The sequence below is a fragment of the Salmo trutta genome, chromosome 24 (assembly GCF_901001165.1).
Source record: "Salmo trutta chromosome 24, fSalTru1.1, whole genome shotgun sequence".
In the NCBI taxonomy this organism is placed as follows: Eukaryota; Metazoa; Chordata; class Actinopteri; order Salmoniformes; family Salmonidae; genus Salmo; species Salmo trutta.
In genome coordinates, this window is record NC_042980.1 from 36,709,460 (window position 1) to 36,725,743 (window position 16,284).

General features: G+C 42.0%; 1 protein-coding gene across 2 annotated transcripts in view; it reads left to right on the forward strand.

Annotated features, from left to right (window-relative positions):
- The window catches only part of LOC115161225 (target of Nesh-SH3), a 44,387-nt gene extending 28,164 nt beyond the window's left edge, over positions 1 to 16,223 (forward strand). For both annotated transcript variants that reach the window (XM_029712029.1, XM_029712030.1), the window contains 10 exons: positions 2,347 to 2,421; positions 2,903 to 3,016; positions 4,215 to 4,304; positions 4,928 to 5,137; positions 5,813 to 5,918; positions 6,805 to 6,884; positions 9,747 to 9,776; positions 9,895 to 10,053; positions 14,460 to 14,582; positions 14,801 to 16,223. In XM_029712029.1, coding sequence (XP_029567889.1) covers positions 2,347 to 2,421; positions 2,903 to 3,016; positions 4,215 to 4,304; positions 4,928 to 5,137; positions 5,813 to 5,918; positions 6,805 to 6,884; positions 9,747 to 9,776; positions 9,895 to 10,053; positions 14,460 to 14,582; positions 14,801 to 14,916 — 1,103 coding nt within the window. In that variant the 3' untranslated portion in view covers positions 14,917 to 16,223. The remainder of the gene's footprint in view (positions 1 to 2,346; positions 2,422 to 2,902; positions 3,017 to 4,214; positions 4,305 to 4,927; positions 5,138 to 5,812; positions 5,919 to 6,804; positions 6,885 to 9,746; positions 9,777 to 9,894; positions 10,054 to 14,459; positions 14,583 to 14,800) is intronic.
- Positions 16,224 to 16,284: the final 61 nt, after the last annotated feature.

The following is a 16,284-nucleotide window of genomic DNA, read 5'->3' on the forward strand; positions in this document are numbered from 1 at the left end:
CATTATTTAGTTTAATGATTTTCAAATTGAGCGTAATTATTTGTACAGTAAATAGACAACATTTTCTTGTTCTGAACTTCTAACGGAAGTGGGACGGTGTGGCTTTGTGGCAATAATCAAGAGCAGTTGCTCAATGATTTCACAGCTACAGTTTCACCTTGAATGCAGTTCCACCTCCGACACATATCAGCTACAGTGCCTTCAGAAAGTATGCAGACCATTTGACTTTTTACACATTTTGTTACGTTACAGCCTTACTCTAAAATAGATTAAATAATAAAACCTATTCAGCAATCTACACACACTATTTTTTTTGACATTTGTGCAAATTTATAAAACATTTAAAACAGAAATACCTTATTTACATAAGTATTCAGACACTTTGCTATGAGACTCGAAATTGAGCTCAGGTGCATGCTGTTTCCATTGATCATCCTTGAGACGTTTCTACAACTTGATTGGATTCCACCTGTGGTAAATTTAATTGATTGGACAGGATTTGGAAAGGCACACATCTGTCTATATATGGTCCCACAGTTGACAGTGAATGTCAGAGCAAAAACCAAGCCATGAGGTTGAAGGAATTGTCCGTAGAGCTCCGAGACAGGATTGTGTCGAGGCACAGATCTGGGGAAGGCTACCAAAACATTTCTGCAGGATTGAAGGTCCTCGAGAACACAGTGGCCTCGATCAATCTTAAAAAGTCCTCTTCCTGACCAAGAACCCGATGGTCAGGCTGATAGAACTCCAGAGTTCATCTGTGGAGATGGGAGAACCTTCCAGAAGGACAACCATCTCTGTAGCACTCCACCAATCTGGCCTTTATGGTAGAGGGGCCATACTGAAGCCACTCCTCAGTAAAAGTCACATGACAGCCCACTTGGAGTTTGCCCAAAGGCACCTAAAGACTCTCAGACCATCAAAAACAAGATTTTCTGGTCTGAGGAAACCAAGATTGAACTCTTTGGCCTGAATGCCAAGTGTCACTTCTAGAGGATACCTAGCACCATCCATAATGTGAAGCATGGTGGTGGCACCATCATGCTGTGGGGATGTTTTTCAGCGTAGGGACTGGGAGACTAGTCAGGATCTAGGGAAAGATGAACTGAGCAAAGTACAGAGAGATCCTTGATGAAAACCTGCTCCAGAGCACTCAGGACCTCAGAAAGGGGTGAAGGTTCACTTTCCAACAGGACAACGACCCTAAGCACACAGCCAAGACAACGTAGGAGTGGCTTCGGGACAAGTCTCTGAATATCCTTGAGTGGCCCAGCCAGAGCCCGGATCTGAACCCGATCAGAATTCTCTGGAGAGACCTGAAAATAGCTGTGCAGCGAACCTCCCCATCCAACCTGACAGAGCTTGAGAGGATCTGCAGAGAAGAATGGGAGAAACTTCCCAAATACAGGTGTGCCAAGCTTTTAGCGTCATACCCAAGAAAACTCGAGGCTGTAATCGCTGCCAAAGGGGCTTCAACAAAGTACTGAGTAAAGGGTCTGAATACTTATGTAAATGTAATATTTCATTTTTTTCTATTTGCAAATGTTTCTAAAATCCTGTTTTTGCATTTTCATTATGGGGTATTGTGTGTAGATTGATGTGGGAAAACACTATTTAATAAATCTTTGAATAAGGCTGTAACCTAACAAAATGTGGAAAAAGTCAAGGGGTCTGAAAACATTCCGAAGGCACTGTATGTGTCGGCTATCACCGGTAAATGCTTGATCTTATTGAATCTATGCCTCGGTCTTGCTGACAATTTCTTTGAATCCTCGTGTGGTTTTTAGGTTTCTTCTGATTGCTGCTCTTGTGTTTTTTATGTGACAGCTAGGTTTATAGTTGAAGGTTATTAAGAGTTGATGTGGTGTTACTCATAGCCTATGGCTGTGGTATGTAGTAGGAATTCTCAGCATCCTTTTTTTACAAGTCCAATCTGTTGTATTTTACATTTTTATATTTAAGTCATTTAGCAGATGCTCTTATCCAGAGCGACTTACAGTAGTGAGTGCATACATTTCATTTCATGAAATATATATATATTTTTTTGTACTGGCCCCCCTGTGGGAATCGAACCCACAACCCTGGTGTTGCAAACACCATGCTCTACCAACTGAGCCACAGGAAAGACCATTGTATGGCAATGCTTCTGTCCATCACCATCTCCTCTCCAGTGGTTCAGTTGACACTGCGGCTTCTCTCTTCTTCATCCCTCTTGAAAAGTATTCCACTGTTTTTTCAAAAGCACAATATTCATCCTCAGTTATGAATTAATATGCCTCTCAACAGTGCACTCCAGCAGCCTCCAAATATGTAGTTCCTAACCTTGCTATGGCCTCTCTTTCGCAGGCTCCCCTGCAGTCCTGCGTCCCTCTCTTCCTGTCAACAAGAGGCCCAACCTGGTGGGGAAAACAGGGGACAAGGGTGAGGGCAGAACTGACCACTGTTTTGGCTGCTGAATACTTTGACTTCTGTTAAAGCAACACTTCACAAGTTTTGCACCGACATCTTCATTTTGTCGTCATTTTGATGGTTCTTCCTTCCCTCAGTAAAGTTCTAAAGCACCTTGCTCTTCTCTGAAGAATACACACACAGCTTTAAACCACTTCTCTGAAGAATACACACACAGCTTTAAACGCAACAACTGTGTGTGAGTGCCTGTGTGTGAGTGCGCACCTGCCAGTATGTATGTGTGCATGTGTGTGCCTGTGTGTATGTGCAGTATGTGTGTTGTTCTGACTCACTTCTCTTACATAACACCAACACAATTATGCAACACACATATTTAATATATTTTCCTTCAGCAGGAAAACCTCTTATAGATACACCTGGCTGGGTAGCAGATGACCACAACTGTATCTGTAGCTAATATGACTGAGCTGTGTTTTCTCCCCCCTGTCCTCAGATAAGCCCAGAGACCTGAAGCAGGGAGACAAGGCATCCATCTTGAAGTCCTTCCCTCTGGTTACGACTAAGCCCTCCAAACAAAAGACCACAACCATCGTCCCGGCCTTGAACAGTACGGTTCAGTGATTGTGTTTCTAAGAATATACACTATAAAAATATAGTGCATTCGGAAAGGAATCAGAACCCTTGATTTTTTCCCCTCGTCAGTCTACACACAATACCCCATAATGACAAATATACTTTAACAGAGAATTGGGATATGTTGGAAGCTTGTGCAGAAGAGCTTTGTAAACAAAAAGGAGAAATGAAGTGATACACTTCTATGGTACCACAACATCCAAGGGTTTTAGAGAATTGCTGCTGCAGTCTGATGAATAGTGTCACCATAATTAAGAGGTGGCAGGGAGGTTGCCTGTACAACCTGCAGGATATATTTCTATAAAATTAGCTTATTTTAAATCTCAGCTTTTTAACTAGCTCATCCGTATGTTTTTTAAATGTAACATTTTTGTCAATCCAAAAGCCCAGATATTTACATGCATAAGTGTCATCTGCATACAGATGAATGTTACAGGATTTTGCAGATAGACCAACATTATTTATATAAATAGTGGAGGACAGGTCCCAAAATCGACCCTTGCAGGATACCTTTAGTAGTATTGAGGTAACTTGACTTGACACCATCAAAAAGCACACATGTCCTGTCTGACAGATAGTTCCCAAACCATTTGCAAGACGCCTGTTCGAGGCCCATTTCAGACAACTTTTGGGCAGTATCAAAGTCCTTAGATACGCTGTGGGTCTATAAATATGGAAACACAGTGAGGCCTATAATCTAAGCAATTTAACACAGAATTTAAGACAAGCGTAGCTGCTGAAACATCAAGAATATCATTTGAAGTTCTTAGCTGACAGTTGGTTAATTTTTTCTCACTGTTCTGGGACCAGAGGCTGTCATAACCTGTTAGGGCAATGAGGGGATGGAGTTTGGTTTCAAAGATTTGCTTTCTAACCAGAGTAAGACATCTATTCCTCAAATCTAGCCAGCGTGTGTTAATGTGTGTACCTATGTGTGACCATATATGTGTGTGTTTGAATCATGCTACTCCTGAGTGTGTGTGTGAGAGAGAGTGAGAGTGAGAGAGTGAGAGTGAGAGAGAGCGAGAGACCAAAGCAGTTGCTGCCTGTAGGACTGAGCCAGAGATTGAGGACAAAGTTCTGCCATGGAATGTTGACATATCATCCCAGTACTCTCATAGCATGCACACACACTTTGTTGTTTCTCAATCTCATCATCCATCTCTCTGTAGTCACTCGTAATGAGACAGGTGACAACTCCTCTGTGTTCAGCTCTCTGCCTGCTTCGGAAGTGGACGCCTTGGGCAAGAAGCGCTTCGTAGGTAAGGATACATGCATCATAACAGTCTTAAACAACCCCCATGACTAAAGTCACGGTGGACAGGGGCTGGAGGATCACCGAGGACAATAGCCTGGAGAACATTAGCCTTTCGTGCTTCCTCTTACCGCCAGTTGTTTTGGATTTGTCTTGTCTGTATCCAGATGGTTGGCTGAGCTCCAGCTGACTTAGATCTCTTGTCTATGGAGTACAGATGTCAGAGATGTAAACAATAATACCACTATACTGCTGATCATAAGCTGTTCGAGGTCTATTTCAATGAATGCAATGTATAATTAATTGCATGTAACCCGGATGTAGAACAACATGACAATACATTAGAAGTGCACTGAAAAACATTTACCTAAATCTGTAGTTACAATGTTTTCAATGGTTCTTATCCTATTGTGATTCTCTGTAGCTCAGTTGGTAGAGCTTGGCGCTAGCAATGCCCGGATAGTGGGTTTAATTCCCACGACCACCTGTTTGTAAAATGTAGGCCTATGCGGCATTACTGAAAGTCGCTTTGGATAAAATCGTCTGCTAAATGACATATGTTATCCTACAGAGTTCTGTGTCTTTTAAGATATTATTGTTTGAGCAGCAACCCTTTAATGTCTCTTCCAGCCCCTCATGTGCTCTATAAGACGGACAAGAAGCCAGACGAGCCATGTTCCATAACAAAGTCCCTCAGCTTCTTCCCTGAGGAGGAGGGGGTGGAGCAGAATGTCACCGCACCCCCCCGCTTGTCCCCCTCCAACGTCACCGTGGTGACCGTGGAGGGATGCCCCTCCTTCATCATCCTGGATTGGGAGAAGACTGACAACGACACCACAGGTTTGTGTGTGAGTGTGTGTTTGTATGTGTGTGTGTGTGTGTGTGCGCATATACGTGTGTGCTTGTGCGAGTGTGTGTGCGTATACCCGCATGTGTGCGCATATATATGTGTGTGTGTGCGTATGTGTGTGTGTGTGTGTATACGTGTGTGTGTGTGTGTGTGCGTGTATATGTGATTTTGTGTGTGTGTGTGCGTATACACGCGTGTGCGCATATATGTATGTGTGTGTGTGTGTGTGTGTGTGTGTGTGTGTGTGTGTGTGTGTGTGTGTGTGTGTGTGTGTGTGTGTGTGTGTGCGTATACGTGTGTGTGTGTGCAAGAGCACATGCGCAGAGGTTGATAAAGCTCTCTAGGTTATTGAAGGGTGAAGTCCTGACTCATAAGACTCTATTACAATGGGTCTTTTAATAACATCCTGGAACTCCATCTGTGCTCCATCAGGATAACTTTACAATAAGAACATGTCGTGGTGGTAGAGCGCTGCGACAACACGTTTTCACAACACTTTCTTTGGCCCAGTCCTTGTCAACCCCACCCAAATCCTCAGAGTCCTGTCTTGAAATTGTATATTTGCCTCGTTAAGACACATATAAATCACATATGTATGATATCAATGAGGTTGTAAAGATATAATTAAACATGTTGTGTGGATTTGCTGCTTCTCGTTTGATCAGAGTATGAGGTCATTTCAAGGACCAAAGGACCAAATGGAGAAGAGGTGTCCATCCTGACTACCAACCAGACTCACACTGCTGTGGAGAATTTAAAACCAGAGAGCAGGTGTGTGTTTGTTTTTATGTGGTGTGGAGGCTTGCTGGAGCAGGGTTGGGTTGGGAAGGTTCACTGTGTTTCTAATTATGCTGGATCCTGGTCTTGGTCTTGGCTGGGAGTTAGAGATTCATAGAATTAACCAGATTAACCAGAACCTTATCCTGGGCTGGGTCTGTTTCACCCACCACAACATCTGAACATCACATACATTATGGAACAGCCATTAGCAAAGTGTATGTGTATGTGTGTGTGTGTGTGTGTGTGTGTGTGTGTGTGTGTGTGTGTTTGTTCAAGTGAAAGAGTGTGAATATATGTGAATATGTGTGTGTGTGTGTTTAAGCAAGAGAGTCTGTGTGTGTCTGTGTGAGAGAGAGAATAGGAGACAGAGGCAGAGAGAAAGAGCAAGAGAGAGAGGGAGATAGAGAAAGGGAGAGGAGAGCCATGAGCAAGCACTGGCCTCTGCTCAAGGCTGTAGAGAATACAAATATCAAGTGTCATAGTGTTGGAGACGGGTGGAATATAAACTTATGCTCCACAAAGGTTACGATTATAGCGAACAAGTGCAACTAAGGTTTCCATCCTGCACTCTTTTTGTGTACGTGAAACACAGGTGGCTCGTGGCACCATAATTGGGGAGGACGGGCTCATAGTAATGGCTGGACTGGAATTAATGGAATGGTATCAAATACGTCAAACGCATGGTGTCCATGTGTTTGATACCATTCCATTCACTCCATTCCAGCCATTATTATGAGCAGTCCTCCCATCAGCAGCCTCCTGTGATGTGGAATCTCACCATGGCGATCGGAATAGAAAGTTCTGTATATAAAAAGGAGATTTTGGAATGACTGAGCTGGATTAACACCATGCTGACTTTTTCTCTTTCCTTTTTCAGTTACGAGTTCAAAGTGAAACCCAAGAATGAGCTTGGGGAAGGGCCTGCCAGTGAGGCGGTGTCGTTCAACACAGAGTCAGGTAGGTGTAGATCCAAAATGGACTCCACTCTATCAAATCAAATGTTATTGGTCACAGACACTTGTTTAGCAGTTATTGTGGGTGTAGCAAAATGCTTGTGTTTCTTGCTCCGACAGTGCAGTAATATCTAACAAGTAATATCTAACAAGTCCACAACATATACCCAATGCTCACAAATCTAAGTAAAGGGATGATGAATTAAGACTATGTATTAAGAATATATAACTATATGGATGAGCAATGTCAGAGCGGCCAATACGTCTGATTACATTTACATAATGGAGCCGGAATGGAGGCCAGCTCCAGATAGAAGTTCCCATTGGGCATGGATAGAGCTATGATCAGCTTACCATTCCCATATCCAAATGTTAACAGTTGATGGAAATCATGCAAAAGGGACCATAGATCAGAACCTTGAGCTAGGACCACAATTCTCACTGTTGGCATTATAGAGCCCCATCAGATGCGCCAGTGAATTAGTAAAAAAAAAAATCTGACAACAATCTCACTGTTTCAACTTGAAATCTTTGCTTTAGCTTGGCTCCGCCTCTAAGTGGTGTATCAAACACTGATATCACATGCTTTTCAGACATGTGTCGCTAATTAGTTACTTGTTCATGGTATTAACCTTTGGCTAATAGATGTGTGTAAGTAATTAGCTGCTCACTATTAGCATGTCAGAGGTGTGCAATGAGACTGTTGTTAATGACTCCAACATGCCTTTTCCGTTTTGGTAACCTTGGCGACCACTGGGGCATGTCTGGTCGAGACCTATAGGTCCTGTCTGTCAGGCTTTTTATCACTCCTCTACTCCCATATACAACACACACTAGTCTCCAGGAAGAGATGGACAACTATTACCAGGGTGCAACTTTGCGAGGGGGGTGTTTGGGGACTTGATCATATTGGTCATAGTTAGGTTAGTGCTCTATTCAATCAGATCCACTTTAGCCGACATCCGCATAGAGGTTGTTTTGATGGTGTCGGAGGTGGAACTACGTTAGAGCTGTCAAATCCACAAGTGGCTCCTGGCATTATACAAGAAGCAGATTAAACAGCGTGATCAATATACAGGTACACTTTGTGCTGGGGACAATAAAAGGCCACTAAAATGTGCAGTTTTGTCACACAACACAATGCCACGTGTCTCAAATTTTGAGGGAGTTAGCAATTGGCATGCTGACTGCAGGAATATCTCCCAGAGCTGTTGCCAGAGAATTGAATGTTAATTTCTCTACCATAAGCCTCCAATGCCGTTTTAGAGATTTTGGGTATGTCCAACCGGCCTCACAACCGCAGACCATGTGTAACCACGCCAGCCCAGGACCTCCACATGCGGCTTCTTCATCTGCGGGATCGTCTCAGACCAACCACCCAGACAGCTGATGAAACTGTGGGTTTGCACAACCAAAGAATTTCGGCACAAACTGCAGAAACCGTTTCAGGGAAGCTCATATGTGTGCTCATCGTCCCCACCAGGGTCTTAACATGACTGCATTTCGGCATTGTAACTGACTTTAGTGGGCAAATACTCACCTTTGAAGGCCATTGGCATACTGGAGAAGTGTGCTCTTCATGGATGAATCAGCGTTTCAACTGTACTGGTGTGACGGCAGACAGCGTCGTGTAGGCGAGCGGTTTGCTGATGTCAACATTGTGAACCGAGTGCCCCATGGTGGCAGTGGGGTTATGGTATGGGCAGGCATAAGCTAAGGACAACGAACACAATTGCATTTTATCGATGACAATTTGAATGCACAGAGATACCGTGACGAGATCCAAAAGGCCCATTGTCGTGACATTCATCCGCTGCCATCACCTCATGTTACAGCATCATAATGCACGGCCTCATGTCGCAAGGATCTGTACACAATTCCTGGAAGCTGAAAATGTCCCAGTACTTCCATGGCCTTCATACTCACCAGACATGTCACCCATTGAGCATGTTTGGGGTGCTCTGGATCGATGTGTTCGACAGCGTGTTCTAGTTCCCTCCAAGTGGGAAAACATTCCACAGGCCTGCGAAGGAGATTTCACACTGCATGAGGCAAATGGTGGTCACATCAGATACTGACTGGCTTTCTGATATTAAGATATATGTGACCAAAAGATGCATATCTGTATCCCAGTCGTGAAATCCATAGATCAGGGCCTAATGAATTCATTACAATTGACTGATTTCGTTATATGAACTGTAACTCAGTAAAATCTTTGAAATTGTTGCATGTGGCATTTATATTTTTGTTCAGTGTACCTAAAGGGGACATTGCACAGAGTCACACTAAGATACATCCCATGCAGCCTTGTTAACAAGTTGGAACACTGGAATGTGAGATGTAATCTACACCTCGATTAGGCTGATCAAAATCTTCAGTATTTTGTTTAATGATTTTCAATTTGAGCGTCATTTTTTCTATATAGCCTACACTTTCTCGTTCTGAACTTCTAACCTGAGAGGGAAGGTGTGGCTTCGTGACAATGATCAAGAGCAGCTGCTCAATGATTTGACAGCTTCAACATCAGTCATAGTCACATAATAGCTACAGATGGACTGGATTTTGGGATTCATATCATATCCGTTATGCACACTAATGAAATCAATGAACTAACTTCATTCAACGCAATATTGTGTCCAAACAGAAATAACAGTCGACTGATGTGACCCGGCTGGATTGATCTCTAACACTGATAAAAAGGAGTGATTGGACCAAAGGCTCTTTGCCCTGTAGTGAAATCAGACTGGGAGGGACACGACTATGTAGCTGTCCATGTGCACCTATTGTTTATTACTGTATTAATGCGGTAATAATGGACTGTTAAGTGACTAATGATGTTTTCTCTCTTTCACTCTCTCCTCCATAGCGGACCCTCGGGTGAGTGAGAATGTCTCAGGTGAGAGGACTCTCAGTATGTCATGTTCACAATCATTTTTCCTCCATAGTTTGTTTCCCCATTCTCTGTGCCATAGTGTCATATGAATCCTTAAATATATTCTCTCTCCTGCCTCCAGGAAAAGCTGCTATCTGGACACAGTTCCCCTTCAAGGCAGATTCCTACTCGGAGTGTAACGGGAAGCAGTACGTGAAGAGGACCTGGTACCGCAAGTTTGTGGGCATCCAGCTATGCAACTCCCTTAGATATAAAATCTACATGAGCGACTCGCTCAACGGTCAGTATAGTATAGTAAGAGGGTTTGTACAGTGCCTTCGGAAAGTATTCAGACCCCTTGACTTTTTCCAAATTTTGTTATGTTACAGTAGGTTACAGCCAGGGTTGGGGAGTAAAAAAAAACGATAATTGTAAACCGTTACGTTACCAGCAAAAATATTGTAATCAGATTACAGATACTTTTGAAAAACTAGATGACTACATCGAGGATAGCTTTTAAGTTCAGAAAGGAGGTTTGCGTAAAAAAATGTATTTGACACTTCTGTTCTCAATGACATTCAAATCAGGATTGAAAAAAGGCGCAAGTTTAAATTTGTTCCACCTGAGTGAGTCTGACCGGAATTCAGAGACCACTATGATGCCACACCACATGGGTTTGATGGATTGCGGGAAAAGAGCAGGAAAGGGCTTTTGTAATGATCCAACTTGAATAAACTCTTGTAGGTAAGGATGACAGCAGTGTCGTCTATGGCAATATGGATATCACTTATTATTGTCATCTACATAGCGCATTGACGTGAATCCCACTGCTGCTCTCTCATTTAGCTATTTGCACCTTACGGTGGTTGTGGTGGATGGCTGTTCACAAATCTAAATGTGTATTTGAACCCAATAATGGTTTAATTCAAGAAGTTTAAGCTGCCTCTCAATCATTGTTTTTGAAAACGGTGGACAGCCAGTATAAAAAGATGCTATTGCAACAGCTGCATAGTGCAGATCCCAACCTATGGAATAAAAGTAGGGTTTTTATTGCTCAATCTAATTCATGCTGATACTTTTTTGTTGTTGTTATCCATAGGCCTAATGGACACGTGTTCAAACTCACACACTTTTGATAGACTTAAAGGGGCAATCTGTAGTCGCTACATCCATTTTTGGACTTATAAATTATATATCAATTGATTCTTGAAGAATATAACTTATAAATGCCTCATGAGCTTAGTTCAACTGTCACACTCCATGAGAACCCAAAATATAAGCTTGTTTTCCCCCAATGTTTGTAAACATTGTAAATGTAAACAAGCATAAATAGCCTCATAACATGACTAAAACAATCATTTTCATATCATGGATGGTCAGTTCTTGCATCTGCAGCTCTGTCTATTAATCTGAGAGTGGTTACATTTCTCCAGGCCCATCCCTCAGCTTTTTACCAAAACAGAGGCAGGTAACCGTTTTGTTATTGTTTCATCTGTGGATTTGCCCTTTAAACAGCTGCATATTATCAAGATATCAAAGTGTCACCAACAAAATGTTAAATAGGCCTATAGTAAATGCAGCATATGGCATTCATTTTTCACATGTAAATAGCACTTTTCAGTAGTGCTCAAAGCATGCCATTCCATGAGCGCAGCATTTATTTTCAACTTGAATCAATCAGTCCTCCATGACAACAAAATCATAAATAACAGAGCAGGGCTGGCTAATAAGTCCTCAGTTTTGGGGTTATGCTCAGGCTAATCTATACTTCCATATTTCCCAGTCCTATTCTTGAAGATCAAGAGGTATAACATTTATTGGAATGACTGGAATTCTGATAAACTTTGGTTTTAATGTAAAAATCTAATTGAAACGTATTATTATATGTAGTAGAAAGCGATGGGTTAGAAGAAGCCTACATAACCAACCCATAAAGTCAAATGTGACATCCATATGTGGCCAGCTATGTAAACTTTAACAATGCAGCATAAATCAATAGATGTCGTTCAATTGGTAACATACATTTTTGTCTTCTTCTAATGCCTCTTAAGGGGAAAGTAATCTAAACGTAACTGAATGTAATCAGATTACGTTACTGAGTTTGGGTAATCCAAAAGTAACGTTATTGATTACAATTTTGGACAGGTAACTAGTAACTGTAACGGATTACATTTAGAAAGTAAGCTACCCAACCCTGGTGAGACAGCCTTATTCTAAAATTGATTAAACTGTTTCTTTTCTCATATCAATCTACACACAATGGCCCATAATGACAAAGCAAAAACTGGTTTGTAGAAATGTTTCCACATTTATTAAAAATATAAAAGTATTCAGACTGTTTACTCAGTACTTTGTTGAAGCACCTTTGGCAGCGATTACAGCCTTGAGTCTTCTTGGGTATGACGCTACAAGCTTGGCACACCAGTATTTGGGGAGTTTCTCCCATTCTTCTTTGCAGATCCTCTTAATCTCTGTCAGGTTGGATAGGGAGCGTTGCTGCACGGCTATTTTCAGGTCTCTCCAGAGATGTTCGATCGGGTTCAAGTCTGGGCTCTGGCTGGACCACTCAAGGACATTCAGAGACTTGTCCCGAAGCCACTCCTGCGTTGTTTTGGCTGTGTGCTTAGAGTCATTGTCCTGTTGGAAGGTAAACCTTCACCCCAGTCTGAAGTCCAGGACCAGGTTTTCATCAAGGACCTCTCTGTACTTTGCTCTGCTCATCTTTCCCTCGATCCAGTCTAGTCTCCCAGTTCCTGCTGCTGATAAACATCCCCAGAGTATGATGCTGCCACCACCATGCTTCATTGTAGGGATGGCGCCAGGTTTCCTCCAGACGTGACACTTAGCATTCTGGCACTCTACCATAAAGGCCTAATTGGTGGAGTGCTGCAGAGATGGTTGTCCTCCCTTCTCCACAGAGCAACTCTAGAGCTCTGTCAGAGTGACCAACAGGTTCTTGGTCACCTCCCTGACCAAGGCCCTTCTCCCCCGATTGCTCAGTTTGGCCTGGCGGCCAGCTCTAGGAAGAGTCTTGGTGGTTCCAAACTTCTTCCATTTAATAATTATGGAGGCCACTGTGTTCTTGGAGACATTCAATGCTGCAGAAATGTTTTGGTACCCTTCCCCAGGTTTATCCCTCGACACAATCCTGTCTCAGAGCTCTACAGACAATTTCTTCAACCTCATGGCTTGTTTTTTTCTCTGACATGCGCTGTCAACTGTAGGACCTTATATAGACAGGTGTATGTGTGTTTCCAAATCATGTCCAATCAAATGAATTTGCAACATGTGGACTCCAATCAGGTTGTAGAAATATCTCAAGGATGATCAATGGAAACAGGATGCACCTGAGCTCAATTTCGAGTCGCATAGCAAAGGGTCTGAATACTTATGTAATTCTGTTATTTTTAAATACATTTGCAACAATGTTTAAAAACCTGTTTTTACTTAGTCATTTTGGGGTATTGTTTGTAGATAGCTGAGGAAACTGTTTTATTTAATCAATTTTAGAATAAGGCTGTAACGAACAAAATGTGGAAAAAGTCAAGGGGTTTGAATAATAAGTCACTGTATACACTGTGTGTACAAAACATTAAGAACACCTGCTCTTTCCATGACAGACTGACCAGGTGAATCCAGGTGAATGCTCCACTCTTAGAAAAAAAGGTGGTATCTAGAACTAAAAAGGGTTCTTTGGCTGTCCCCATAAGACAACCCTTTGAAGAACCCCTTTTGGTTTCCATGTAAAACCCTTTCCACAAAGGGTTCTACATGGAAACCAAAAGAGTTCTACCTGGAACCAAAAAGGGTTCTCCTATGGCGACAGCCGCATAACCCTTTTGAAACCCTTTTTCAAAGAGTGAATGATCTCTTATTGAGGTTTCTTGTTAACCCCTCTTCAACCAGTGTAGATGAAGGGGAGGAGACAGGTTAAATAAAGATTTTTAAGCCTTGAGACAATTGAGACGTGGATTGTGTATGTGTGCCAGTCAGATGGTGAATGGAGAAGACAAAAGATTTAAGTGCCTTTGAACGGGGTATGGTAGTAGGTGCTGGGTTTTTCATGCTCAACAGTTTCCTGTGAGTATATTAAAAATGGTCCACCACCTAAAGGACATCCAACTAACTTGACACAACTGTGGGAAGCATTGGAGTCAACATGGGCCAGCATCCCTGAAGAACACTTTCGACACCTTGTAGAGTCCATGCCCCGATGAATTGAGACTGTTCTGAGTGCAAAAAGGGGGGCAACTTAATATTTGGAAGGTGTTCCTAATGTTTTGTACACTCAGTGTATGTCTGTTTTACTGTTTATATTGCCTTGTCTCTGTGTACGTACACGTATAAAGTACGTATGAAGTTACAATGGAATTTTGAATGAGGTGTAACTAACAAAAATGATATAATCTCAAACATGATTTAACCTATAATAAAATAAAATCAAATTTGTCACAAACACATGGTTTGCAGGTGTTAATGCAAGTGTAGCGTAATGCTCGTGCTTCTAGTTCCGACCATGCAGTAATATCTAACAAGTAATCTACCAATTCCACAACTACCTTGTACACACAAGTGTAAAGGAATGAATATGAATATGTTCATAAAAATATATAAAATGAGTGATGGCCGAACGGCGTAGGCAAGACGTAATAGATGGTATGGAGTACAGTATATACATACAGAGCCATAACCTTTGACCCTGTGCAGGCAATTTCTACAACATCGGGGACCAGACTGGTCATGGGGAGGACCATTGCCAGTTTGTAGATTCTTTCCTGGACGGACGAACAGGCAGCCAGCTACTGGCCGACCAGCTACCCAGCCGATCAGGTAGAGTACCATCAACTGGGACCCATTAGAAAGATCAGTGGGAGAGAACCACTTGTACAGGTGTCCATGACCACAGTTTCTTGTTCACTTTTCAATGACTACTAAAGATTTCTGTTTCAGGGTTCACTATGGGAAACACTGATCTCTAGACTATGTTAAAAAGACCACTCACATTCCAAACCAAAGGTTCTCATTATCCCTTTGCTCTCATGTCTCAGGTTTCTACCGGGCTATGCGTCAGGAACCGGTCAACTTCGGCCAGATCGGAAGGAACTCGCATGCCACCTATGTTGGCTGGTACGAGTGCGGAACACCCATACCTGGGAAATGGTAAGACCCCTCCACCAAGGAGGTGGCCAGGAAGATGCCTGACTGAAAGAGGGATTATTTTACCAGGATGAAAGGAGGACTGAGGAGGCCTGAGGGGAGGTGGGCTTCTCTGTTACCATGGAGACGCGCCTTTCTGACTGTCTATTTGTCAGATGGCAACAGCCCACATTCCATTGTATAAAAGTGTACAGGACCATACTTTGTCACCAACTCTGTTAGGCACATTTGTCATATCTCACTATTTATCAAACACGACAACATGAGAAAATACTGGAAACATGGAAGAGAAGTTGGTAAAGGTTTTTCAGAGTGCTTCATTAAATATGAACACCGGAAAACTGTTGGGAAGCGGGCTCCCTAAAAATGTAATAATGTGTACGGTTTTATTTATCAAGCAGTTGTTATTCATGTACCTTGTGGTTTCTATTGGCCAGTCTGTTAAAAGGGTTGCAACAAAAGCATTAGTTTTCACTCATACAGATACTGTCTATACTCAATACCCTTTCTTGATTGGTCCTGTGGGATTAACAGTTGCGGTTTGCACAATATGAAAGTATTAAATGTGTATATGTGAAAGAACAATATTTCTGAACTACTAGCAAGTCTCAACATTAAGTTTACAAAGCAAGGCAGTTCCACAGACTACAAGTGTGTGTTCATCACTTGGAAAAACACCTGAATGGGTTCTTCAGCCAATGAATGTCCAAATATTAAGTAGAGAGAAAATCATCAGGTACTGAGATTCACTCAGTTGGAATGAACAGCATAAGGATATGCTTTGTTGTGCTTTCATCTTCAACAACTTAACTTCAACTCATCTCAATTTAGAGAATGATTGTCAGGAATCCGTTATGTGGATGTGGTCCTAAGCTCATTGCAAGTGACCGCAATTGTCCACCTCCGGGGCGTGTTCAGTGGGGTGCAACAATGCAGAATGTTCAGATGTAATCTATTGGGTTTGTAGGATGAGGAATTGTGTCAGTTCTATATGTTACATTTCTACCTATAAAATTCAGAACATTTCCCCTCACTGACGAAACCCTTTGTTTTTAGCCTTGGAATGTTTCGCCAGTTTTGTTAGCACAACCTGTTCGTCTGAGTTTAAATATTATATGTACATAAAGGCTTCTTTTAGTGTGGAAACCACAAAAGAAAGATTACATTTAACATTTTGTACAGTTGCTCACAAATAGCTGCAGTTGTATTTTCAACCCACATTTTTGGAGAAAAGTGTTTATAGATTGTTTCAGATATGTACAACCATTTGTATTCATTTTCAACAATAAATCCTTTAGTATGGTTCTTTTTTTACTACTTCTATGACTCAAATTGGTTGTAAATGCATTGTGCACATCAAAGTGTGTGTTCATAT